This window comes from Canis aureus, chromosome 30, assembly GCF_053574225.1.
Source record: "Canis aureus isolate CA01 chromosome 30, VMU_Caureus_v.1.0, whole genome shotgun sequence".
Classification (NCBI taxonomy): Eukaryota; Metazoa; Chordata; class Mammalia; order Carnivora; family Canidae; genus Canis; species Canis aureus.
The window spans coordinates 43,526,120-43,552,024 of record NC_135640.1 but is presented as its reverse complement, the minus strand read 5'-3'; the positions used below and the strand labels follow the sequence as shown (position 1 = coordinate 43,552,024).

The 25,905-nt window shown below is 65.7% G+C and overlaps 1 protein-coding gene across 1 annotated transcript; it reads right to left on the bottom strand.

Moving 5' to 3' along the window:
* Nucleotides 1-7,876: 7,876 nt before the first annotated feature.
* COL6A1 (collagen type VI alpha 1 chain) lies at nucleotides 7,877-25,508 on the bottom strand. Its single transcript, XM_077879462.1, has 35 exons — nucleotides 25,337-25,508; nucleotides 24,740-24,869; nucleotides 23,148-23,348; nucleotides 22,534-22,693; nucleotides 22,290-22,418; nucleotides 22,176-22,196; nucleotides 21,931-21,951; nucleotides 21,812-21,856; nucleotides 21,028-21,081; nucleotides 20,545-20,589; nucleotides 20,424-20,450; nucleotides 20,209-20,235; nucleotides 20,078-20,122; nucleotides 19,496-19,549; nucleotides 19,264-19,326; nucleotides 18,518-18,580; nucleotides 18,346-18,399; nucleotides 18,221-18,256; nucleotides 17,954-18,016; nucleotides 16,995-17,057; nucleotides 14,433-14,495; nucleotides 13,499-13,561; nucleotides 13,142-13,192; nucleotides 12,975-13,010; nucleotides 12,437-12,499; nucleotides 12,174-12,239; nucleotides 11,693-11,728; nucleotides 11,420-11,456; nucleotides 11,105-11,113; nucleotides 10,880-11,013; nucleotides 10,667-10,776; nucleotides 9,862-10,045; nucleotides 9,587-9,767; nucleotides 8,762-8,791; nucleotides 7,877-8,636 (listed from the first exon to the last, which is right to left on the bottom strand). Exons 1-35 carry the CDS (start codon nucleotides 25,428-25,430, stop codon nucleotides 8,014-8,016), a joined length of 3,081 nt encoding a protein of 1,026 aa, XP_077735588.1. The 5' UTR covers nucleotides 25,431-25,508; the 3' UTR covers nucleotides 7,877-8,013.
* Nucleotides 25,509-25,905: the final 397 nt, after the last annotated feature.

The following is a 25,905-nucleotide window of genomic DNA, read 5'->3' as shown; positions in this document are numbered from 1 at the left end:
TGATGGATAGAGAATCTGTGGCCTATGTATACAATGGAATATTCCTCAGCCATTAGAAACAACAAATACCCACCATTTGCTTCGACGTGGATGGACCTGAGGGTATTATGCTGAGTGAAATAAGTCAATCGGAAAAGGACAAACATTATATGGTCTCATTAATTTGGGGAATATAAAAATTAGTGAAAGGGAAAAAAGGGAAAGGAGAGAAAATGAGTGAAAATATCAGTGAGGGTGACAAAACATGAGACACCTAACTCTGGGAAATGAACAAGGGGTAGTGGAAGGGGAGGAGGGTGGGGGGTTGGGGTGACTGCGTGATGGGCACTGAGGGGGCACTTGACAGGATGAGCACTGGGTGTTATGTTATATGTTGGCAAATTGAACACCAATAAAAAAATAAAAGAAAAATGGGCAGGAGACATGAACAGACATTTCTCCAAAGAATATCTACACATGGCCAACAGGTACATGAAAAAATGCTCAACATCCTTGGCATCAGGGAAATAGAAATCAAAATCATGAGATACCACCTCACACCTGTCAGAATGGCTTAAATTAATTACAAGAAACAACAGGTGTGGGGAGGATGTGGAGAAGGGAGCCTCTCTGCTGCTGGTGGGAATGCAGGCGGGCGGCCACCGTGGGGACAGAGGGGAGGGGCCTCGAGGAGCCTGACACAGAGCTGCCCTATGACCCAGCAATTGCACTGCTGGGTACCAACCCCGCAGCCCAGAGGCGGTGAGCTTCAGGGGCACCTGCACCCCCGCGTTCCCAGCAGCCGTGTCCACGGGAGCCGCGCCGCGGGAGGAGCCTCGATGTCCACGGACAGATGCTGGAGGAAGATGTGGTCCCTGCGCACCCCTGGTGTCACTCGGCCGTCAGAAAGGACGGATATTTACTGTTTATATTGTCATGAGTGAACTGGAGGGTATTACACTGAGTGAAATAAGTCAATCAGACAAAGACAATTATATCGTTTTACTCATATGTGGAATATAAGAACCAGCACAGAGGATCATAGCAGAAGGGAAGGAAAACTGCACGGGAAGTCATCAGAGAAGGAGAAAAACCACTAGAGACTCTTAACTATAGGAAACAAACTGAGGGTCGCTGGAGGGGAGGGGGGGGATGGGATAATTTGGTGATGGGCATTAAGGAGGGCAAGTGATGTGATGAGAACTGGGTATTATATGTAACTGATAAATTATTAAACACTACATCTGAAACTAAGGCAGTACCATATTTGGCTAATCAAATTTAAATAAAAAATAAATACATAAATAAATAAATAAATAAAATCAACATAGAGATGTTAGTAGTCCCTATAGAAACAATGACCATACAATAGTAAATAGGAGTTAACAATAATATGCAAAATTTATATGAAGAAAGCTTTAATTTGAAAGAGACTGAAGTAGACAAACAAATGAATATATAGGGCATGTTTTTGGACAGGAAGAATGGGTATCATGAAGATGTCAAATCTCCTTAATTTATAACTAAAAATATAAGGGAGTTTTCCTCTCCTCCAGGGCCTCAAAAAATTTACTGTAAAGCTCATATGAAAAAATAAGCAAGAAGAGTCCAGAGGATGCTGGAAAAGATTAGCAGTGGCAGGGGGAGATGAGGCTATTTCTAGCAGATGTAAAAAATACAATGAAGTATCCATAATAAGAAGTGTGGTATGGTACATAAATGGACTGATCAGTGGAACAGACTAGAAGATCGAAAATGGACTTACCCACATATATGGAGTTAAAATACAATAAAAGCAGCACCACAAGTCGGGAAAAGAAATGAGCTTTTTAATAAATGTCATCGGGTGATTTGGATAGCCATTTGGAAAATAAAATTGAATACTTATGCCAACTATATACTATAGGACAAACTTCATAAATCTAAATATAAAACATAAAATCATGTAAGTACTGGAAGAAAACACATGAATTGCTTTATAACTTGTGTACGGGGAAATCCTTTCTAAGTATTTTTCGAAGGGCGCCTGAGTGGCTCAGTGGTTGAGCGTCTGCCTTTGGTTCAGGGCGTGATCTTCAAGTCTGGGGATCGAGTCCCACATCGGGCTCCCTGCATGGAGCCTGCTTCTCCCTCTGCCTGTGTCTCTGCCTCTCTCTCTGTGTCTCATGAATAAATAAATAAAATCTTTTAAAAATATATTTTTCAAAATTCAGTATCCGCAGAGGAGATGATCAACACATTCAACTGCATTAAAATACACAATATCTCTGGCCAAAGTTCAAAAAACGAAAGCAACCAATGATGAGTTGAGAACAAACACTTGGAAGATGTCCCTAAGGGCCAACCTATTTAATATGAAGAGTTATAGGAAATGGGGAAGAAAAAAACCAAGAACAGTGGGACAGATCCGGGCCCTGAAACACTGGCCCTCAGTCATCAGGCTGATAAAGCACCAGAGGTTTGACAGGTGGTTTTATCGGTGAGGCTTGGGGAGGCTCCGTGTCCTTGGCCACCCTGCAGGGCAGCGCAGCCTGTGGAGGGGTTGGCTGGATCTGACAAAGTTACAGATGTGCTTCCCTTGATCTGTTCTAAAGATGCACACATGTGCAAGAACAGGAAATGACACACGCATGGGGGTTTGCTTTGCAGCCTTAGGATTGGAAACGGCCCAAAGGCCTCACTGCGTGATGCTGCTTGAATCCAGGGCAGATCCGCAAGATGGAAAACCCAGTCACTGCAAGGTAGGGAGAATGCGGAGTGCCCTGCAGCTTCCGTTGTTAGGCGAGGGCCTGGAGTGCAGCTCTGCGAGTACGGGGCAGTTTTTTTCAAAAAAGATTTTATTTATTTATTCATGAGACACACACACACACAGAGGCAGAGACCCAGGCAGAGGGAGAAGCAGGCTCCCTGCGGGGAGCCCGATGAGGGACTCAATCCCAGGACCCCGGGGTCACGCCCTGGACTGAAGGCAGACGCTCGACCACTGAGCCCCCCCGGCATCCCTGGTATTATTTTTTTTTTAATTTTTTTTTTATTTATTTATGATAGTCACAGAGAGAGAGAGAGAGAGGCACAGAGACACAGGCAGAGGGAGAAGCAGGCTCCATGCACCGGGAGCCCGACGTGGGACTCGATCCCGGGTCTCCAGGATCGCACCCTGGGCCAAAGGCAGGCGCTAAACCGCTGCGCCACCCAGGGATCCCCTGTCCCTGGTATTATATTGTGAACTTGATCCAGCGACAGTATTTTGCTTAATAAGAAAGCAATCCTTATTTTTTAAAGAGATGAATACTGAGGTATTTATGTGTGAAACGGTATAATGTCTGTAATTTAAAATATCTCAGTAAGTCGTCAAAGGCAGCCTGGCGAATGTGAGAACTGGAGTGCGGGGTCAGGGGAGGTCACTGCTCTGCCCTCCCGGCCCTGCTCTGTGTCTGGGCCCCCGGACGTGGGAATCCAAATGGCCATAAATGAATGAGCAGGATCCAACCTGGAGGGGCGCAGAGGGGGGCCGTGTGAGCTGGCCCTTGAGCCTGGAGACACGAGTGTTGGGGGAGCAAGGGGCCGGGGCTCAGTCAAGCCAAGGCTGCTTTTCCCTCTCGCGAGCTGTTAGCACTGGGGCGGCGGGGAGCGCCCCGGAGGGCCCTTCCAAGTCCTGGTCAAGGGGCTGCGGGTCATAAAGAAACTGGACTTTGTTTACATTCCCTTCTGCCTGTTTTCCCATCACTGGTGGAGGGGACCTGAGGGCTCCAGGAAATGGACTTGGCCTCTGGAAGCACGGCTGTGGCCACGCTGGCTTTTGCGTCGTGAGCCCCTGGGCCCCTGGAAGCTGGTGGTGGTGAGGTCGGCGCCGCCCAGCACCCTGGTCTCTGGCGGGCAACCCGCCTTCCCTCCCGTTAGACTTAGGGCAGCCAGGAGCGCCTGCGGAGTGTCACGCACCCCTGACAGGCAGTTGCGGAGCGTCGGCTGCTTCGTCCCGGGCCCGCCTTCTGCTCCCTCGTCGGGGTCACAGGCCATTGGCGCCGTCTCCTGACCACCTCATTCCCTTGTCCCTCGGAAAGCCAGTGACCTGGGGGCCTGGCGTCACAAGGAGCCAGCGGCGTCCTCGCAGGCCAAGCGGGGCTTATCCTCCTACAGGAACCAGATGTGTGCGTGTTCAGCCAGCGGCTTCCCTGGAAGTGGGGCGACGCCTCGGAGACGAAGCAGCTGCTCCTGTTGCCCGAGGAGAGGAGGGGAAATCACGTGGGCGTCGTCTCGGCCCGAGAGGAGGCTCCTCCCGGCCTGTCCCTGGGCCTGAGGCCCGGTTGAGGGCAGGTCCCTCGTGTTCTTGCGGCTGATTTCTGCAGAACACAAAGTGTTTGGAAGCCAGAGTGATATAATCCGTGTTCGGGATTTGAGGAGCAAAATGGAGCTACACGCTTGATGGTTATGTGCATATATAGCATCGTTCACGGGCTCCAGGGACGCGCTGGACCATCGGGTAGATTTTCACAGGCTCCCCCGGAAGGTCCCGGGAGTGTGCAAGGCCCGGCTGCGGGGTGGGTCCAGCCTCGCGACAGGCTGCGCTTCAGGTAGAAAGTGCGTGTCCTTCAACAAATCACAAAACTGGGGGCTTAGAAAAACGTGTCCGGCCAGTGACGCTCCCTGACGTGCTGACCCGTGTTTTCAAGAAGCACAGATGGACAAATGTCCCCTTCCTGCACATCCTTAGCGCAAAAAAAAAGCATTATGAAGACCAAATGTCGATTGTCCTAACAAATGGGAATGTGTTTCATTTTTCTGTTCGTTACAGCTCGGGGGGGCGGAATCTAACATGAGCCGGTTCCTTCTGTTTCTGGCCTTTCCCAGCCTCTAGAGGCACCTGCGCTCCTTGACCCACGGCCCCCCAGTCCCAGCAAGGGCGGGGTGTCCAGGCTTCCAGCCTCCCTGACCCTCCCTCCCCTGCCCCGTGCGTCTCCTCCAGGCATGAGGCCCTGGTGATGCCGCCTGCCCGCCCCCGCCCCTGCCCGCCCCCGCCCCCCCCCATAACCCCCGGCCTTGGAGGAGAGGAGCTGGTGAAGGGGGACGGAGGCCCAGCAGGGAGCTGCCCTGGGGGGAGGCTGGGCTGCACTGAGAGGGGCGGGTGGTCTCAGGGACCCTGACAGGGGCCCTTCCTCCTGAGACAGGGATACCCAGCGAGGGCCCCCGGGCCGATTTTGGAGGTGAGAGGGGGACAGGAGGGCCGGGGCGAGGCACGGCGCAGGGGCAGAGCTGTGACCCGCAGGCTGCGCACAGATGATCAGTGGCCGGGGCTCGCACCAGCAGGGCATCTGGGGGCCCCTGCGGGCTCGAGGTCCCGCCTGCGCGGCCCGGGCTGGAACCGAGCGGTGGGTCCGCCTCGCCCGAGGCCCGGGGCGGCTCCCAGACTCGCGGGCTGTGGCCGGGGCTCAGCTCCTCGCAGGTGCAGGGCGGCGGTCCCCGTTCCGTTGCTGTCCCCGCAGGCTCTGGCTGGGTGGCCTCCCCGGGCAGCTCCCGGGAAGGGCCGAGGCGGAACCCTCCAGGTCGGACCGCCCCGGAGAATCTTCCATTTGATTTTTTTTTTAAGATTTTTTTTATTTATTTACTCATTTACTCATGAGAAACACACACACACAGAGAGAGAGAGAGAGAGAGGCAGAGACACAGGCAGAGGGAGAAGCAGGCTCCATGCAGGGAGCCGGATGCGGGACTCCATCCTGGGACCCTGGGGTCATGCCCTGGGCTGCAGGCGGTGCTAACTGCTGAGCCACCTGGGCTGCCCTTCCATTTGGGTAACGCAGAGTCAACAGGTTAGGGACCCTGGTTACTCCGCCAAACCCCCGTGTCCTGCGGCGATTCACACCCTTGGCCGGAGCTGGAGCGCAGGGTGGGTCGCGCGCTGCGGGGATGCTGCGGGGTCGCCGTGGGTCGTGCCCTCGAGCTGCCACCAGCCACATGCGAGGCTCCGGGCCTCCCGGCCTGCAGCCATCGTGCATGTCGTGGGGCTCCGCTGCATGGAGCTCTCCCCGCTCTCCGAGGAGGCTCCAGGGGACCTCAGTGACCCCATCTGACAGCTAGCCACAGGCCACCCCTGCTGTCACAGCAGCCGGCGGCATCCTCGGAGGGTGGGAAGCTCGCTGGCCGGCTCACACCTGTCTCCTCGAACCACAGATGCACCAAGGTCCCTTTCCCACGTGCTTAGCGCAGGAAGACCTTGCGAAGAGCGAGTATCTCAGGAACACGGAAGCGTGTCCCATTTTTCTATGAACGACAAGGACGGGCACGATGGCGGAAAAGGGCTTCGCCGGCCGCTTACACACCCAGCCGCCGCGGCTGGAGACGCCCGCGAGGGAACCAGGCCACAGCTGGGGGCGGTGACCGGGCGCCCTGGCTCCCCTCACGTGGCACAGTCCCTGCGGGGGGTGCAGGACCCCAGGTGGCTGGATCCCTTGGCCCACGAGCCCCGCCCACGCGGGCGCTACAGGTTGCAAACAGAGGCCAGGGCCGCGGGCGGTGGGGAGGGAGCCAGGAGCTGCTCGGGCTGCAGGTCAGGCTGGGCGCTCGCAGGCGGGCGGCCCACGCGGTTCAGGGTGCGGGGTGCGGCCGCGTGGACGCTCGAGAAGGGAAACTGCCCGCTGGCAGCCGTGTGGCTCTTCACAGGGACGCGCGTGGCAGCAGAGCGGTTTGGCAGGTGTCGCTGAGACCCCTTGGCAGGCTGTGCTGGCACCGCTCCTTCTGGGGGGCGTCTCCGCGGGAGTCGTGCCCCTGCCCCTGCCGGGCTGTCCGTGGTGCGCACAGGGCGGCCCCCCACCCACCTGCGGGTTCCCGGCTGCTTCCCACTGCCCGCCTCTCCTGGCCTGGTGCCTGTGATGTCCTGTCCTGCACACCTGCCCCCTTCACCCGGGGCCTGAGTGCACGAAATCCCACATCCTGCCTGTGTCCTCCGGGCCCGGCAGCATGCGGGGTGCCACCGGCTGGGCGCCTCCTCCTTGGGCACCGAGCCCCGTGTGCTGCTCCGTGCACACCTGCTTCCTGAGGCCAGGGCCACCCCTGCCAAGGGCACAGCCACGGCTCCCTGCCCCCGGCCCCTGGACCCCGGCCGCGTGTCCCAGGGCAGCTCCCCACCCGAGACCTAACTTGCTGCTGCTTCTGCAGCCCAGGTGCCGGCCCTCCCCAGCCCCAGACCCCGAGGGGGCTGTGGGCGCCAAGCAGGGGGTTTGCGTCCCCACCGGACCCCCACCCGGCCTGCCTCCTCCTCCTGTTAGGGCGGGAAGCGCAAGCCGGGCCGGGATTTTAACTCAGAAAGATGACGGCACAGGGAGGAATGAACACCTTTATTCTGAAAAGTGGCTGACGTGGACACAGTGAGCAAACACAAGGAATCAGAAAACTAACACATAAAGAGGGTTTTCAGTAAAACGTAGAACCAATCACTCCCCTGAGGAAGAAGAGCTTTGGGTTGTTTTGTTTTGTTGTTTTGTTTAAAAAGCAACACCTCACTTTGTGCCACCGAAGGCCCAGGGCCCAGGCTTCCGAGTAGACGGGGGGGTCTGCAGGATAGCACCTTTGTTCTCGGGGCTCAGGGGACGCGGGCTTGAGGGCGCCATGGCCTGCTGTTTGCTGGAGACGCTGGTGCGAGTCTGTCCGTGCTGAGCCCCGTGGCCCGAGGCCACGGGAACCCAGGTCTGACCCCGAGCAGCGGGGAGGGGGAGACTCAGGGGTTAGGGCTGAAAACTCCCCTGGACCCTGGCTTCCGTCCGTCTGGCCCTCACACGACGAGGTCGCTGGCAGACCTCGGGGGCGTGAAGAAGGCTAACTGAAGAGTCCCGTGGGATTGTCTCCGCTGTGAGGGGCACACGGGAGGGGAGGTGGTGCTCAGCGACCCCCCGGAAGGGAAGGGGGGTTTCGGGGACCTTAACACGGAGGGGACAGGGCGGGGGACACGGGGGCTTCTCAGGCTTCCCTGTATGAGCAGGTGGCTCCTCGGGTTGGTCGGAGCGTGCACGTGGCGCCCACTTCGAGCCGTCGGCGGAGGGACTAGCCCAGCGCCACCTTCCTGGACACCGTCTGGTAGAAGACGCCGCGCAGCAGGGCCTGGTAGCTGGGCACGCGGAACAGGTGGCGCTCGCCGAAGGCCACGTCGTACTCGGCCGTCTTGCCGGTGACCAGGACGCGCACGTGGGGCTCGTTCACCTGGCGGCCCACCACCACCACGAAGATCTCGATGTCCGCGCGCTGGGCCTCCTGCACCGCCTTCTCGATGGCCGCCGCCGTGGCGCCCTGCGAGTTGCCGTCGGAGAAGAGCAGCAGCCTCTTCTTGGCATCGCGGGTCGAGGCCTCGCGGTAGAAGCGCGTCACGTAGCCCAGGGCATCGTTGACGTCGGTGGCGTCGTTGAAGAAGTCCATGCCGTCCACGGTGCTGGCCAGCACGGTGTAGTTCTGCAGGAACCGCAGCGCCCCGCGGCCCGGCCGCTGCTGCCCGGGCCCGCTGTACTGCACCACCGCCACCCGCACGTCGTGCGCCGGGTCCGTCCTGCCTGCCGTCAGGAAGCGCTCGGCCAGCCGCTTGGCGAAGCGCTTGGTGGTGTCGAAGTTGTGGCTGCCCACGCTGGCCGAGCCGTCCAGCAGGATGGTGATGTCGGCCGGGGAGGAGAACATGACTGTGGGGGGGGCACGGGGTCAGCACCCGGCCAGGGCCCCCCGACACAGCCGCCCGGCCTCTGGTCACCCCCGACCCTCCTCCGCGCCCCCTGCCAGTGCCCGTCCGCGCACCCCCGCTACTCACTCGGGCAGGTGTAATCTGGACACTTCTTGTCTGTGAAAGAGAAAAACAGCATGGGGCCTGCGAGCCCTCGGACGGCTCTCCCCTCCGTGACCCCGAAGCAAGCTGGACCCGAAGCACCCCCGCGGCAGGCGCTGCGGCCCTGCACCCCGGAGCGCCCCTCGGAGCCTGGCCAGCACCTCCTCGCTGGGCCCAGAGGAGGGGGCGTCCCCTTACTGTCGAGCGGCACTGGGGCCGAGGACGGTCGCCAGCTACTATCGAGGGGTCCTCACCCCAACCCTGTGTCAGAGCAGAGCCCGGGCCCCTTTGGGGGACGGGGATGCAGAAGCTCAGAGGGGACAGTGGCTGGTCTGTGGGCCCAGCACCTCATGCCACACTGTCGGCGGGTGACGTGGACCTGCTGCGTCCCACGTAGGCAGATGTGACCCCGCACCCTCCCACCTGTCACTGGCTGCCCGCAGGTACACCCAGCTGTGCTGCCAGACGGAGCCCGCAAGGACCCGCTCTGAGGTAGGCCCTGGGCCGTCTGGGGCACCAGCAGAGCAAGCGCAAGTGTGTGGGTCACACCGAGTGTGTGTGCTCGCAGGACAAAGCCTGAGAAGCACGGTGCAGCCCGCACCCTGGGGAGCCAGGCACGGACCCCGGGCCCCAGGGAGCTGGGCGCCAGCGTCCTCAAGCAAGAGCGTGAGGCAGCCCTGGGGAGGCCCTGGCTCTGGGGGCGTGGGGCTCCTGCGGCCAGGAGGTCACGGGGGCTGGGGGTGCAGCCGGGCCTCAGCTGCCCCGAGGTGGCTCCCAGCAGGGCTGCGAGAGGCCCCCACGCGAGCCCACCTATACAGATCTGGGTGGTGACGTTCTTCAGAAAATTGTCCTCCAGCAGCTCCGCATAGTTCTCCTTGACCAGGGAGATGCCCGGCCGGCCCTGGGGTCCCAGGCCTTGGCAGGAGATGACGTTGAGCTGGTCAGAGCCCGCGACGTAGCCAAACATGTCCTTGATGCCCACGGAGACCACCTGGAGGGGAGAGGTGGCGTCGGCGCGGCCCAGGTGGGGGAGGCCCCCCGCTCCGGGCTCAGGGTGGCCGTGTGTGGCGCGGAGGTGGCCCCACCTGGATGTCCGGGCCACAGAGCACGCTGAGCGGGGTGGTGTCCCTCTGGGTGTCCGAGCGGCCGTCCGTGATGACCAGGGCAATGCGGTTGTTCTGGGTGGGCGGCAGCAGCTGGTTCCGCGTGTACTGCAGAGCCTCGCCCGTGAACGTGCCGCCCGCCATCCACCGCAGCTGCTTGATGGCTCTGTGGGGCCGGAGCCCTGCGGGTCAGTGCCGGGCGGGGCCTGGGGCGGCGGGGCGGGGCCTGGGGCGGTGGGGGCGGGGCCTGGGGCGGCAGAGGCGGGGCTTGGCGTGGCGGGGGCGGGGCCTGGTGCATCGAGGGCGGGGCCTGGGGCGGCGGGGCGGGGCCTGGGGCGGCGGAGGCGGAGCCTGGCGCGGTGAGGGCGGGGCCTGGCGTGGCAGGGGCGGGGCCTGGTGCATCGAGGGCGGGGCCTGGTGCAGCAAAGGCGGGGCCTGGCGTGGCAGGGGCGGGGCCTGGTGTGGCGGGGGCGGGGCCTGGGGCAGCAAAGGCGGGGCCTGGCGGGGCGGGGGCGGGGCCTGGCGTGGCGGGGGCGGGGCCTGGTGCATCGAGGGCGGGGCCTGGGGCGGCGGGGCGGGGCCTGGGGCGGCGGAGGCGGAGCCTGGCGCGGTGAGGGCGGGGCCTGGCGTGGCAGGGGCGGGGCCTGGTGCATCGAGGGCGGGGCCTGGTGCAGCAAAGGCGGGGCCTGGGGCAGCAAAGGCGGGGCCTGGCGGGGCGGGGCCTGGCGGGGCGGGGGCGGGGCCCGGGCCCCTGCGAGGTTTGCAGGCTGCGGCGCGAGGCACTCACTCCTTGAGCTCCTGGACGCCCCTGATGTTGGGGTCCCTCAGGTCCACGTGCTCCTGCATCTGGTTGTGGCTGTACTGCACCACGCCCACGTGCGACTGGCCAGGCTCGAACTGCGGGGTCCCAGGCCAGGGTCAGCGGACTCCCGAGCTCTGGCAGGGCCCCGGCCCTTCCCCACCCGGTGTCCCGGGCAGCGGCGGGGCGGGCCTGCCTCACCTTGACCAGCTCGTCCCTACTCAGCCGGTCGATGACCTTGACAACGAAGTCCTTGGCGATCTCGAAGTTCTGCAGGCCGATGCTCTCGGAGCTGTCCAGCACGAAGAGGATGTCGATGGGGCCGCACTTGCACTCTGAGGGCAAGGGGAGGGTCAGCCTCCAGGGGCCCCCCGCCACCCCCCTGCCTCCCCCAGGGAACACCCCAGAAAGGTTCCAAGGACTCACCACAGCAAGCTGGGGAAAGAGGAGAAGGGAGGAGTCAGGTCTGTTAGAGATCCTACCCCCACGCCCGGGCTGCCCTCGCCAGGGTGGGCTGCGCTGCCCCACACCCAGGCCTCCCCCGTAGGGCAGCTGGGGTGACAGTGGCCCAGCCCCCTCTCCGGGAGCTTCTCAGGACCGGGGCGCACCCCTGCCCCTCCTGCTTGCCCCCCACCCCGCGGTTTAACAGAGCCCTCTCTGAACGCCAAAGGTGGGCGCTGGCGCCGGTGGCACCGAATTCTTCCCAATGAAGACACTTGGTCAGAGATGAGAGACACTCACAGCACATTTTCATGATGATGTCCAGGATCTCACATTCCTGCGGGGACACACATGCACGGGGAGCTCAACGGGCCGCCGGGTCCCTTAGCCGGGACCACGGTGGGACTCGCTTTCCAGGGCGGCAGGCACCCTGGGGCAGGGGTCCCTGCCAGGCAGCCACCCTGAGTCCCCTGTGGCCATCACACACCCCTGTCGCGGTCATAGTGCCCCCCCCTCGGGGGTCCATGGCCAGAGAGGTCAGCCTCCCCCCAGTGATCACAGACGCCCACTTACATCTGGTCCCGGGGGTCCTGTGTGTCCTGGGGGTCCCTGTCAGAGGAAGGACGGGGAGAAGGTGGTGAAGGTGGTGAGGGCGCATGGCCTCCTGGACTGCGGGTCTGCCTGCCGGGAGCTCCCGGCCCTCGGGCTGACCCCACATCCCATCAGGGGTCCCCAGACACTGGCACTTCCTCCCTAGCCTGCAGGGCCAGCGGGGGCCCTGGGCATGGCTCGCCAGCTCTCACCGCTGGGCGGGGAGTTGTTCCGGTCTGAGTGGATAGGGGTGCCCCCCAGACACCCACCCTGGGCTCTGCTGCTCTCTCCTCACGCCTCACCTGGTGACCAGCTGCTCCCCCATCCCTGAGGCCCCCCGACCCTTGAAATTGCCCGTCCCCTCCTATCCCCCCCGTCAAAGGGCCAGCCGTGCTGAAGCCTCTGCCCTCCGACCCCTCCGCAGCCTCAGAATTCCTGCGAGCCCCCGGCCACGCCCCCTCACCTGGGGACCTTCGGGGCCCCGGTACCCCTTTGCTCCTTTGACTCCTGGTGGGGAGATGTCGTTGTTCTGGAAGGGAACAGCACAGCGTCACCCGACACGACCACCACCAACCGGACCCTCTGCGGCTGCTCTGTCCACGGGCCCTGGGCTGGTGTCCCCTCGCCCCCCGCAGAGCCGCAGCCGCCACCTCCCTCCACCACCACCCCCGCCCCACGTCCGGACCCTGCAGGTGACCTCAGCACCCTGGGGGGCTCTGCACTCACGTCATCTCCGGGGTCTCCGGCTTCTCCCTCGTCGCCCTTGAGGCCTGGGTAGCCTTTGGTGCCCTGCGGGTGACAGGAGCACACAGCCCATGGGGCAGAGAGTCCCAGGGGCAGGTGTGTGTGTGGCGGGGACCCCCGCCCGCGCTGGCTGGGTCCTGTCCCCCAGCACCGGCCCCTGCCTGCCTTGTTTCTACCAATTTTCTATTTGAAACCAGCTTTATGAGCTGGAAGCCATGGTGCTGCGTTTCCTTTTTAAGAAGCAGAAGCTTTAAAAGGAAAAGATAGAGGAGACGCTGTCCCCGCGCGGGGACGGCACAAGGTCCTGGGGAGGCCCTGAGGCCCAGCGCCGGCCGGACGACACCCCGAGGCTTGGGGCGCAGTACCTGGGAGCCCAGGGGCAATGCCGGTCACCCCGGGCTGGGCAGGGGCCCCACAGACTGAGACACGTGTGGGGCTGAGGGTGCACGTGTGAGCATGTGCATGTGTGTTGCACACGTGTGTGAGTGCACCAGGAGCCCGGTGGTGGGCATGTACTCACGTTTATCCCGGGGGGGCCCCTGCTGCCCGGATAGCCCTGCAGGGAAAGACAGGACGGTCACAGCAGGCTCTGACTCAGCTGGGGGCAGGGGCGCCCAAGGGACACCCCCCGCCACCGCTTCCTGGTGTGGCCCCAGGGACAACGGGGCAGGAACCCGGGGCACTCACAGGGAAGCCAGGGAAGCCCTCGGTGCCGTTTCCCGGGGGGCCGTCTTCGCCCTGCAGAGAGTAGACCGAGTCCTGTCACTGGCTGCCGTCCAGTGCGGCTTCCCCCTGCCCAGGGTGCCCTGTGTGACCCGAGTCTGGAGTGGGCGCCCGGGGCCTACGGCGAGCACAGGGACCGCAGGGGCTGCAGCACCCCTGGCGCCCCAGACACAGGCCGCGTCACCTGTGAAGAAGCACCTCCCCAGACACTGCAGCTGGGACGCTCAGACCCCACGCATGACCTCGAACCCACGGCTTCCTCGACCCTGCAGCCAGGCGTCAGCCCCACCCGGGCCCTGAGCCTCTGGGACCACTACTCACCCTTTCACCCATCAGCCCGGGGTCTCCGGGGGGCCCCGCGGGCCCAGGAGCTCCTCTGGAACCCTAAAGAGGGGAGGAGGATTTGGGAAAGCGAAGTGGACGCGCAGCCAGTGAGCACGGGGGCTCCGAGGCGCCACACCACTGAGCACAGGAAGGACCGGCTTCCGCTCGCCCGTGCGACGTGACTCGGGGAGGATCTTTAAATCCACCAGCTGGAGCTGGCCACGGGGCAACAGAGCCCCTGGGGGAGCCCGCACCTCCTGCCCAAGATCCCCCGGGCGCCCCCGGACGCGGCCAGAAGGGGACCCACGTGCTCAGGGCGGTGACCCCCGGGGCTGGGAGCCGCAGACGGCTGGGACACCCAGCCCCGGGGCTCCGAGAAGCAAAGGGACGCAGCTCCGGGGGGCTGCGCAGGCGCCTCAGGCAAGTTGTGCAAAATCATTAAGGGTGTTAGAAAATGTTCATAATGACAAAATTAGAAAACAAATTTTAGGAAGCCAAATTTATAAGGCATAGTATGCAAGTAAGAAAAATAAATTGGGGGGCATCCCTGGGTGGCGCAGCGGTTTGGCGCCTGCCTTTGGCCCAGGGCGCGATCCTGGAGACCCGGGATCGAATCCCACGTCAGGCTCCCAGTGCATGGAGCCTGCTTCTCCCTCTGCCTGTGTCTCTGCCTCTCTCTCTCTCTCTGTGACTATCATAAATTAAAAAAAAAAAAGAAAAATAAATTGGAAAGAAGCCCAAACGTTCATTTTATCTCCGGGTGGTAGCATTTTAGATTTCAATTCTGTCTAATTTTTTTCCTGCATTTTTCAAGTTTCCTGAAAGACACAGGTGCCGCGAAATGCACTGAAACAGCTGCGCGAACCCGGAGCGGGGGCGCTCCCCAGTCCCACGGCCCTCCCGGGGTGCGGGCGCGGTGGGGGGCACTCACCTCAGGCCCCGGGGGCCCCTCGTCACCTCGGTAACCTTTAGGTCCAGCGGGGCCAGCCTCGCCCTGCGGAGACGGACACGCTGTCACACCTCTCGGCCTCGCAGAGCCCCCAGCGCCCCAGACCCACGCCAGCTGCTATCCTGGGCCCACGTGTCTCCCCGGGGCCGCTGTCTGCCTTTCTGCATCCAGGTCTTGGTGCCCCGAGCACCAGGGGACACCCGGCCCGAAGACGGGAGTGCATGCCAGGTGTGGAGCCGGCCCCCCCCGCCCCCGCCCCCGGACTCGGGCCTGTCTGCCGACGCCTTCCGGGAGGCTCCTGTTCACGGGGTTCTCCCTCAAAGGCACGCACTCCCGGTGACCCGGTGTCCCATTCACCGGTGCTCAGCGGGGGCTGTCGCCCTCATGCCAGCGGCAAGGACCCGCAGTCCCACCTCGGGGCTCCTGGGGGTAGCTCTGGGGACATGAAATGGGGGCCAGGAGGATGGGTGGGAAACAGAGGCCCTCTGCGCCCCAGGCCAGGCCAGTGGGAGGAAGGAAGGATGGAAGGAGGGACGGAAGGAGGGATGGATGGATGGAAGGAAGAAAGGATGGAAGGATAGAAGGAGGGATGGATGGAGGGATGGATGGAAAGATGGATGGAAGAATAGAAGGAAAGATGGATGGGAGGAAGGAAGGATGGATGGGTAGAAGTATGGGTGGAAAGATGGATGAATAGATGAGATGAGATGATGGAAAGAAGGATGGTTGGATGGATGGGAAGAAGGATGGATGGTTGGGTAGGGAATGGGTGGATGGATGAATAGAAGGATGGAAGGAAGGGTGGAAGGAAGGAGGAAGGAAGGATGGATGGACAAGTGGCAAGACAAGCGAGCTAACAGACAGATGGGCATTGACGCGTCTTACGGTCCAAGCAAAATCCTGGACAGCGCCTGCGTACACGCTGACAGGGGACGAGCGGGGGCACTCGGCACGCGGAGTCCACGGTGCCCACCTGGACGGCCCCCAGGGGAAGAGCATCCCAGAAGGACGCTGCCTGTGTCAACAACGTGCCCGCCCCCGCACGCTCTCACACACGTGAAAGGATCAGAAAGAAACTGAACTTCGGAAGAAAGTAAAATCGATCCTTACGGGGGAGATGCGGGGGCAGGAGAACGGCGCCTTTGCCGCACGCCTTTCTCCCGTCAGAGTTAGATTCAACCGCGGCTCCGAAGCCGGAGACAGGGCCCAGCTACAGGGCTCTTTGTGCACGAGCCACAGAGCGTCTACACCCATCTTATTGGAGAGATGTCACCTGCCTCTACCGCCGAGGAGACGCGGATGCTCCAGAGCGTCGGCCTGTGCTCACGCGGCCGCGGGCCTGGGAACAGCTGGCTCCTAGGGGGCCCCACTTGGAATTACGTGGGAGGACAGTCCCCCACCGAGCTGGCCTCCAAGTGGGTCCACGCCCCCTGCGCCCCACACTGGAACCGACCCAGCACATTTTTAATGCTCCTGCAGACTGGGCAGCCCTGCTGCGGTCGCTGCTGCTTTCTGGTTTTTTAAATTCCTTTTTTGTTAAAAGCCCAATTCCTAATTTCTTTCCACGAGAAAAGCCACCAAAAAGGCTTGAGGCCACAAGCCACGCCCTACCGGAGCCCGAGCCCTGGCGCTCTGAGGTCGGGGCCCCCAGACGCTGACTGCGCGGAGCTCCCGGCGCTCTCGGCCCCCCAGGGTGCTGTCCCCTCGTCCCCCACTGGCGCCTCCCAGCTGGGTGTGCGCAGACCCTGCCCTGCAGGCCAGGCAGCCGCCCCCAGGATGCCCAGCGAGTGGCCCCTTCCTGGGCTCGCCTGGGGGGTGGTCGCCCCAGGTCCACGGCCGCATGGCGGGCGAGCCTTGGGCTCCTCCCCGCGGGGGTTTCGGGGCTCAGGCATCTGGAACAGCGGCCTCCTGGCCACCGGCAGGAAGACAGAGCCCTCCCTGCGTGCTGGGGATGAGGCTCCACCAAAGGCCGCGGCCTGGTCGGACCCTCTGCTTCCCTAGCCGCCACTCTCATCTCCTCCCCCAGCACGGCCTCTGGAAAGTGTCCCATCCAGGAATTCCGGAAACTTCTATGCACTGACACTCCCACGTCTACCTCCAGCCAGGAGCTCACACCTGGATTCCCACTGCTGAGCAAGCCTCTTCCCCTGGTGCCTCCTGGGGCCTCAAGGATGCCATCCCCAGCATGAGGTGACCCTGCCCCACCAGGCCAGGGGGCGTCCCCGGGTGTCCCGGGGTCCCCCGCTGCTGCCCCTCTCACCCACTCTGAGGCGGGGGTCTGCTCACTCAGCCCTATGTCCCGGCAGGAGCCCGCGGGGTGACGGGGCAGCCTCTGACTCCCCTCCATGAGCACAGTCCCTGGGGGCCATGAGAGCTGGGTGGCCCCGGCTGCCTCCGCCTCCTGCCGCTGGCTCCTGCCCCTGGGCAGCCCCTGCAGGAGCCCGCACGTCAGAAGCGGAGAGAGCCCTCCCTTACACTCATGAGCTGCCGTCAGCCTTCCGGCCGGTGAGAACACCCCCCCCCGCCCCCCAGACAGCTTCCTACCGGGTCTCCGGGGATGCCGACGGGGCCTTCTCGTCCCTGGTCACCTTGGGGTCCAGCTTCGCCCTGGGGAGGGACGAGTAGTGAGTGTGGAGGCCTGGAGAGGTCAAGCTGCCTGGGCGGCACGGGCAAGGCCGGGGACCCCAGCTCTCCGAGCCAGGAAGCGCCCCGAGCCCCCGCGGGCCTGGCCTCATCCCTCCTCCCGGGAATTCACCACGAGGAGGTCAGCGGCCCTCTAGAGACCTGCATGGCCTCAGGAGACTGCAGCGAGGAGGCTCCTCCCGAGGCCGGGGGCCGCAGCCCGCACCTGCTCCCCCTGCAGGGAGGCTCCCTGACTGGCCTTGGCCGGAGCGGCTGTGGCCCTGTTTGCCCAGGGGCTCCTGGGGTCCTGATCGCACCAGGGGAGCTTGGAACGGGGGTCAGGCCATGTCGTCCCTGCACTGACATCCCTCCCCAACCCCCGTGCTGAGGGCCGTGGGGTCCCGGGAGCTACGAGGAGCAGGGCCGGGGCAGAAAGCAAATCCCTCTTCAGTGACCTCGGCCTCAGGCTAACACGTTCTCCGCATCGGGGCAGCTGGACACCCGTCCCCGGAGGAGCGGTTTTCCTGGGTGGTCACAGCAGGAGGGACCGCGCGGCCGCTGGGGGGTCCTGTTCCCGGCAATGCCCTCAAGGCTCGGTCCGCACCCCAGGCTGCTGGGGTTGTTGGTGGTGGGACGAGCTCGTCGCCGGGAGGGGGGCAGCGGAGAGCCTGCCCTTGGCTCTCCTGGTCTGGACCCGCGGCCTCCTGGCCTCCCTCAGGGCCCTTGAGACGCCCCGGGGCCCGGGTTGGGTTGTGCTGCTGGGAAACCAGGTGAGGGCGCGGGTCGCCAGAGTCCAACGGGGGGCCTGTGTCCTGGGGAGGTGGATGGCCTGAGCCCCCGGGCGCGGGGAGCGGGGCAGGCTTTCAGCTCGATGAACTCACCGGGTCTCCCCGTGGGCCCCGCACGCCTGGGGTCCCCCGTGGTCCTCTTTCCCCAGGGCCGCCCTGTGCGGAGAGAGGCAGACGGAGGTGAGGCTGCAGCCCAGATGCTGCGGGGAGGAGGGGGCGGAGGCCCGGTTGGGCTCTGACCTCCCTGGTGGGACACCCCGTCCTCTCAGAGCCCGGGGTCCCCCTGACTCCGACAGAAGCCCTGGGGCCCATGAGCACGCGGCTGTTTGGCGGTGAGGCCCACGCCCCTGCCCCACTCACCCTCTCTCCGGGGGCACCGTCCGGTCCGGGGTTTCCCTGGGATTGAGGGGAACAAACAGCGTCAGTTTGGGATGGGAACTCTGACGGTGGGTGGGGGGGAGCGGGGGCGGACTGTGGGTGCTCACCTCGTCGCCGGCTTCTCCCTTCTCTCCGGGGGGACCAGGCAGCCCCGGCTCGCCCTGGGGGGGACAAGGGTGCAGCTGTCCCTCTTGGACCCGTGCTGGGCCCGGGGCTGCGGCCGACCCCCATCCCAGGGCTCGGGCCCCCCCACCTGCGGGGGACTCCACGAGCACTCACCTCATCTCCCGGTGGCCCCGTGTTCCCCGGCCTTCCGGGCTCCCCATCAGCTCCAGGGGCACCCTGCAAAGGTTGGAAAGGTCATGCCCATGCTGTCCTGGGGCACGGCCCTGCCCCGCCCTCCTCCCCCACCGAGCACAGGCACCCGGATGCGGAGGGCCCTCCCCAGCCCCACTCCTCTACCCGGACCGCCTGAAGCCCCCTCCCCGTGGCACCCCTGGGCTCAGCCCTGCGCATGCCAATGCGGATCCAGCTCTGGTCACCAAAGCCTGTTCCATCCGGTTGGAAGTCAGATGGAGGCCCCACGCGGAGATCGCCCAGGAAGTCCGCGTGGCTGGGGCGCGTTGGAGGGTAGCCTTACCTGGCCGCCCCCCTAGTTCCCCCCGCCGCTCAACACGCCAGGAAAGTACCCGCAACAGAACGCTGTGCCCCACGTCAGACGCAAAACCCCATGTCCCCATTCCTGACTTTCCTGCCCGCTCGCAGCCACCAGCAGCCTGTTTATCCTTACATTGTGCCCTCCTGGTGAGGGGACGGATTCCAGGCTGTGCGGCCGTGGGGGCCACCTGGCCTGCTGCAGGTGGGCAGCGTGGGGGGCCTGGGGCACGAGGAGGCCCAGCCCTCACTTGGGGACAGCTTCCGCCTTCTCCACCCTGCTCCCCACCTGCCCCCGCGGAGGATCTGCCTCCGGGAAGGACTTCTGGGTCACGCCGGGTAGGTGGGAGCGCCCGACCTGGGTCACTAACCTTCTCTCCTTTCCGTCCGAAGGCACCCGCGTCACCCTTGGGCCCGGGGGGTCCTTGAGCTCCCTGGTGGGAAATCGTAGGAGGTCAGCCCTTGGTCTGCAACAAGCAGCCGTTGGGCTGGGTGCAAACGCTGGAAAGGTAGGCCTGCGCGGGGCACCCCGGGTGACTTCCGAGGTCCACGTTTGCACCCGGGAACTTAGTCTGAAAATGTCAGCGACAGAATGCAACTTACGTCGAATCCGGGCGAGCCCTTGCAGCCTGGCAGGCCGGGGTAGCCCATCTCCCCCTGCAAGAGGAAGGCGGGTCAGTGCCCGGACTCGCGCTCCGGCCTGGCCACCCCTCCGGAGGCCCCGCAGGGACGGTGGTCTCCCCTTGGCCAGCCCGCTTGGGTCCGCGGGGTCTGGGGCTGGGTAGGACCCGCTCTGGCCTTTCCCGCTGCCTCCACGCCCCGCCCTCCGGCCACCAGGCCCCGCCCCTGGCCTCCAGGCCCCGCCCCTGACTTCCACGCCCCGCCCTCTTGCACCCTGGCCCCGCCCCATCAATCCTGGCCCCGCCCTCCAACAGCCAGGCCCCGGCCCCTCACATCCTGGCCCCGCCCTCCAACAGCCAGGCCCCGCCCCCTCACATCCTGGCCCCGCCTTCCCACCCCTGGCCCCGCCCCCTCACACCCGGCCCCGCCCCATCGCATCCTGGCCCCGCCCTCCCGCCCCTGGCCCCGCCCCCTCACACCCGGCCCCGCCCCCTCACACCCGGCCCCGCCCCCTCACACCCGGCCCCGCCCTCCCGCCTCCCGCGGGGGGGGGGGGGGACCCACCTTCATGCCGTCCACACCATCGATGCCTCGCTTGCCCTTCTCGCCCTGCAGGGAGCAAAGACCACGGAGGGGTTCACAAGGGTCAGAGGGCACCCCCAGGGGCAGAAGCCAGGCCTGGCCCCCACACTCACCTTGTAGCCCTTGGACCCCCTGGAGCCCTGCAGAGACAGGAGAGAGAGGGAGGGGGTGGCCCCCCAGCGTGAGGCAGGTTCCCGGGCAACTGGCCGGCGTCTCCCCAGGGAGGCAGAGGAGGGTGGCCGCGATGGGCGCCGCCGGCTCAGGCTCGGGCACGCGGGGGGCGGCTCTGTGCCCCGAGGGACACCACCCCAAGGCCCGCCTTACTCACCTTCTCCCCTCGGCTCCCTTTCTCTCCCTACAGAGCAGACAGGAGAGAGGGGGTGTCACTGGTGTCCCGGGTCAACGCCCCGGGGCGAGCCCAGATGTGTTTGGGGGAGGGGGAGACACACCTTCATCCCCTGGTAGCCGATGGGTCCGAGGTCCCCGGGCCTTCCCTGGAACAGAGGAGGGGGCACGTTAGACGCCCCCCGGGGCAGGGGCAGCCCCCCATCTGCCCAGGCCTGAGGCCCAGACAGCAGCCTGAGGTGGTGGTGGGGGTCTCCTCAGTGGGGCTCCAGGGAGGGGAGGGGGGTCCAGGATGCCCCCCAGGAGGAGGGGGAAGGCCGGTCCAGGCTTCCCAGGAGTGGGGGGTGGACTGTGGGGAGACGTCCCTGGGCTGACCCCTCACTTGCTCCACTGAGGTCTGGGCCGAATGTGCTGGAAGGGACGGCTGCTCTCACTGCCCTTGGGGCCATATGCCCTGAAGGTCAGGCCACAAGACCATGGTGCCCAGAAACCAGCCATCCTTCTAGAAGTTTCCACCGAACCCAGCTCCCCTGCCAGCCTCAGGTTTCTCAGCACCCCCACCCCGAGGTCGGGCGCTCGGCACTCACGGGCTCCCCGGCTTCTCCTTTCTCTCCTGGGAGGCCCGGCTTCCCACGTTCTCCCTGGAACACAGAGCAGACCGAGGTTGGGGGATGATTTCTGTTTATTTCTGAGAACCTGGCGGCAGAGACCCCCCCCAACTTGTCCCCAAGAGAAGGATTCACAAGATATTCGGGGAGCTGCAGAGGCCTTGGGGTGTTGGGGCTCCTGCCGTGGCTGCGGCCTGCCCTGGGGTCTGCGAACTCGGGTGTCTGCGCCCGCCCGCAGCCCCCAGGCCCTGTGCTGGCCTGTGCGGCCGGCCCGGCCCCCGACCTTTCCCTCGGGCACCCCCACCCGTCCCCACTGTGCGGGGCTCCCAGGCCGGGGCGGGCTCAGCGCCCGCGGGCGGTGCTCCTGAGGTTCATGGCCGCGGACTCCGACATTGCGCAGCAGCCAGGAGCTTGCACTTGAGGAGCAGTGTGCCAAGGGGCGCGTGGCGGCCGCTACCGCTGACTTTCTGTGGGGGCCACACCTGGCCTGGGACCCACATTTGCAGCCCGGCCCGCGGGGGGTGCGCCTCCAGGGAGCCGTGGGGAGGCCGGTCAGACCCCCAAGCTAGCCCCGGTCACGACGTCGGCGGGCCTGGACTTTCTCCCCACGGTGGGGGCCGCCTCGGTGGGTGGGCGCCCTGTGGGGTCAGGACAGCCGCCTGGGGGCCCGCCGCGTCCCTGGCACCAGGGGCTCCGGGCGCAGGGCCGTGTGTGCAGGGCTGTGCTCCATCCTCTGCCTGCAGGGAGGGGTGCGGCCACTCACCTCATACCCGGGGTCGCCCCGTGGCCCGGGAGGTCCTCTGGCGGGCTGCGAGACAGAGAGAAGGGTCAGGCCGAGCCAGCTTCCTGGGTGTCGGCAGAGGGGGCCGGGCCCCTACTCACCTGGCATTCGAAGGAGCAGCACTGCCGGAGGAGGGGGGACAGAGGACACGTTAGAACGCGGGGCTCCGCAGGGTCCCTGGGTGCCCGCCTGCGCTCCGACGGCGGGCCCCGGGGGGCAGAGGGGCTGGTGCTGCCCTGGACAGCGGGGGTGGGGGCGAGGGGGGAGGGGAGGAGGGGAGAAGGGGAGGAGGGGAGAGGAGGAGGGAGAAGGGGAGGGGGGAGGCGGAGGGGGAGGGGACCCCTACCACTTGCTCCACGTTGTTTTTCTGAAAAGCAAAAGAGGAAAGCGGTTAGCTCCTGTGCTAGCTCCGTGCGGCCGCAGGGTCCCCGCCGCAGGGTCCCCGCCCTGGGCTCCTCACGATCATGTCCACGATGGTGTCGATGGTCTGGGTGATGATCTCCTCGGCGTCCCGGCTCTGCCCCCAGTCGGCCGCCGTGAAGTTGCGCCGGTACGTGTGGTCCGTGGCGATGATGCTCAGGCGTGGCTCCTGGGGCGGACGAGGGGGGCGGCTGACGACGGCGGGGCCTGCCCCCCATGTCTGCTCCTCCCGGTCCCCACCGCCCGGCGCCCCCCAGGCCGCGGGGCGGGCGCGGGGCTCCTACCAGGTGGTCGGGCGTGATGGCCACGGAGAAGACCTTGACGCCCAGGTGCTTGGCCTCGTTCACAGCGTCCTCCAGGCCGCCGCACGGCTCCTTGTAGCCCTCCAGGGGGTGCCCGTCTGTCACCACTATCAGGTACTTGTTCTCCTTGAGGTGGGAGCCCCTGCAGGGCGGGCAGCGGGAGGCCCGGCCCGTGAGCCCGAGCTCGGGGCGCCGGGACGGAGCGGGGCCGCGCGGGGAGGAGCGGGGCTGGCGGCCTGGAGGGACGGTCTGGGAGGGCGGTTTGCGCGGGCCGCCGCCTCTCCGGGCCCACCCGGCTGCGGACAGAGGCTGTGACAAAGGACGTGAAGCAGGTGGCAACGGTTTGCGGGGTCACGTTTCTCGGCAACGCTGTCTTGGAAAACGCACGGGTACCGGGTACCGGGAGAGGCACAGGTGCCCGCCCCCGAGCGCCCCGACCGGCCGGGGCAGGAGGGGACGGGCCAGCGCGGGTGGGTGCTCGCCGGGGACCGAGCGGCCGCCGCTGCTGCCCACCGGGGCAGGTGCGCGGCGTCCCTCAGCGTCGAGGACACGGGCCGCTCGGGGCGGGGCGGCGCCGACCTGGGCCGGGCACTCACCCCACGAGCAGCTCCTCCAGCCCCTTCTTGATGGCGCAGTCCGTGTAGGTGCCCTTGCCGAAGTACTTGACGGCGTCCACCTTGGCCTTGAGGGCGTCGCGGTCGGCGGGCATGGGCGTCAGCGGGCTAATGATCTCCACCTCGTCGCTGTAGTGCAGGGCGCCCGCGTTCCACACCAAGTTGCGGTCACACCGGTAGTACCTGCGGGGCCGCGCGGGGTGAGCGCTGGTCCTCCCCGCAGGCGCCGCCAGGGCCCCCGGCTCCCCGTGTGTGTCCGTCCACGGGCACGACGGTCGCCCATTTCACAGGCCGACAGGCCGCCCCGCCCCGTCACACCCCGGCAGCGCTGGCTGGACTTCCCTGCCCTGGGGACCACGCGGGACACGCGGCGGGGCGGGGGGGCTGGGGCGTGGTGGGGAGGGCCGGCCCCAGCCTGCGGGTGACCACTGTCTCCCCTGATGTCCGGGGTGCTCAGAGGAGGAGGTGTGTGCCCCTCTGGGGATGGGGTCCCACGTGGACAGCAGGGGGCAGGGCGACAGTGCAGGGAGGCCCCTTCTAAGTGGGACACTGCGCGGGTCCCCGTGGCCCTGAGTGGCTGCCTTTCCTGCCCCTGTGCACCTTCCCTGGAGGTTTCAGGGGTCACTCTTTGGGGCCTGGGGTAGATACCAGCCGGTTCAGCAGTCAGGGTGACCGGGGCCCCCACAGCGGTGCCAACAGCATCCACAGCAGGAGAGCTCACCCCATTTCACGGCTGGGGAAACTGAGTCATGAGAAGTTGAGTAAACAGGCCTAAGGCACCTGGAGGAGTTGGGGGGCCTCAGGGACCCCGGCATCCGGGCTGAATTCAAGGTTTCAGGTCACACAGCCCTTGCTGGGAGGCCCCCACCCGCTGTCCTTGCCACCCCCTCAAGGTTGGGGGTTCAGTGCCCTGGCCCCAGGTCAGCAGGTCAGCAGGGGCGCAGCAGGACGGGGCCCAGGCCCTGCCCAGATGGGAGATTGGGGAAGAGCCTGCTTCTGACCTGGATTCCACCCCATGGCCTTGACTCCCCCATGGGTGTGTCCAGTCATCAGACCGGCTGCTGCCCGGGAAGCCCCCAGTGCCACCTCCCCTCCCCCGTCCTCCCCCTCCCCCCCCCCGCCCGCACACTCCTGGAGCAGATGAAAGAGTGAGGGCGCGAAGGAGGCCAGCCCTTCCGCCTCCGGACCAGGACACTGCGACAGGGTGTTGGCCTCGGGACACAGGCTCCCACCGTCCACGGGGCCAGGGTCCGAGTCCAGGGGTGGCGAGGGGGGCTCTCTTCCGGCACCAGGCAGAGCCACAAGCCTCCTGCCAACTCCTGAAACCCGCTCTGCTGGGTTGGGGAGGCACATCTGGGGTCCTGGGAGCCCCCCCAGTGCAGTGCTGTGCCACAGCCCCTGGGGTGCCCTGCACGTCCCCTCCTCACACTCAGCCCCTTCCTGGCCCGTTGGAGCCACTGTGGACGCAGGAGGGTGACTCAGCGGCCTGGTTCCCACCTGGTCCTCTGGTTGGGCAGGGGGTTGGCTCCAGGGTGGGGACCCTGCGCGCCCCCGAGGCTCACGGCCGCTCCTACCTGTCCCTCAGGTTGTCGATGAAGCGCTTGGTGAACGCCTTGACCTTGTCCACCAGGGCCCCATAGGGCTTCAGCCTCAGGGCCACGCTCTCGGAGGTGTCCAGCACGAAGAAGAGGTCCACGGGGCAGTCTGGGCCAGCATGGGGGGCTGAGGTCACACCCCGCGCCCTCCTGGACACAGGGGAGCCACCTCCCCCAGGCAGGCCCCGCACGGAGGGGGGGGCAGGGTGACCCTGGGAGCCCCACATGGGTCCTGGCACCACGGGAGGGCAGGGTGACTCTGGGACCTCCACGGGGTCCCGGCACCGAGGGGCAAGGCAGGGTGACCCTGGGAGCCCAGGTCCGGGAGCCCTGCCTGGGGTGTCGGGAGCCCCAGCCTGTGGGGGGGCAGGACGGGGCTGCTTGCTCTGCGCCCCGGGGCCCAGCTTGGGGACCAGGTTGGGGCCCAGGGGAGTCAGACGCCGCGGCCTGGGCTGCTCCCGCAGCGCGTCGCCCTCGGGTGTCGGCCACGGCCCGGGGTGGGGACGCTGGGGCCTTGGGGGCCGCGGGGCACCGGGACCCGCGCCGTCCAGGGCCGGGAGGGGCGGCGGGACTCACCCTGGAAGGCCACGGCCCGCGCGCTCCCCGGCGCGTCCTGAGCGGCGGCCCAGCAGGCGAGCAGCAGCGGCAGCAGAGCGCGGCCCGGCCCCATGTCCCCGCGGCCCGGGAGCGGGAGGCTCGGCGGGACTCGGACTTGGACTCCGACTCCGACTCGCCCGGCGCTGGCGGCCGCGGCCCAGCCTCAGCCCCACGGGGCGGGGCGGGGTGGGGCGGGGCGGGGGCGGGGGTCCCGGCGGCTGAGTCACGGCCGCTCCCGCCCCGCGGCTCCCTGCCCCGCTGGCCTGGGTGCCCGCCCCCCGCGACCCCCGCGCCCTCCGCGCCCCCCGCGCCCCCCGCGCCCCCGCGCCCCCTGCGTTCCCCGCGCCCCCGGCGCCTAGGCCTGGATGCCCGCGCCCCCCACGCTCCTCCGCGCCCCCCCGCGCCCCCGCGCCCCCTGCGCTCCCCGCGCCCTCCGCGCCCCCGCGCCCCCTGCCCCGGCTGCGCCCAGGCCTAGGTGCCCGCCCCCCGCGCCCCTCCGCACCCCTCGCGCCCTCTGTGTTCCCCGCGCCCCTGGCGCCTAGGCCTGG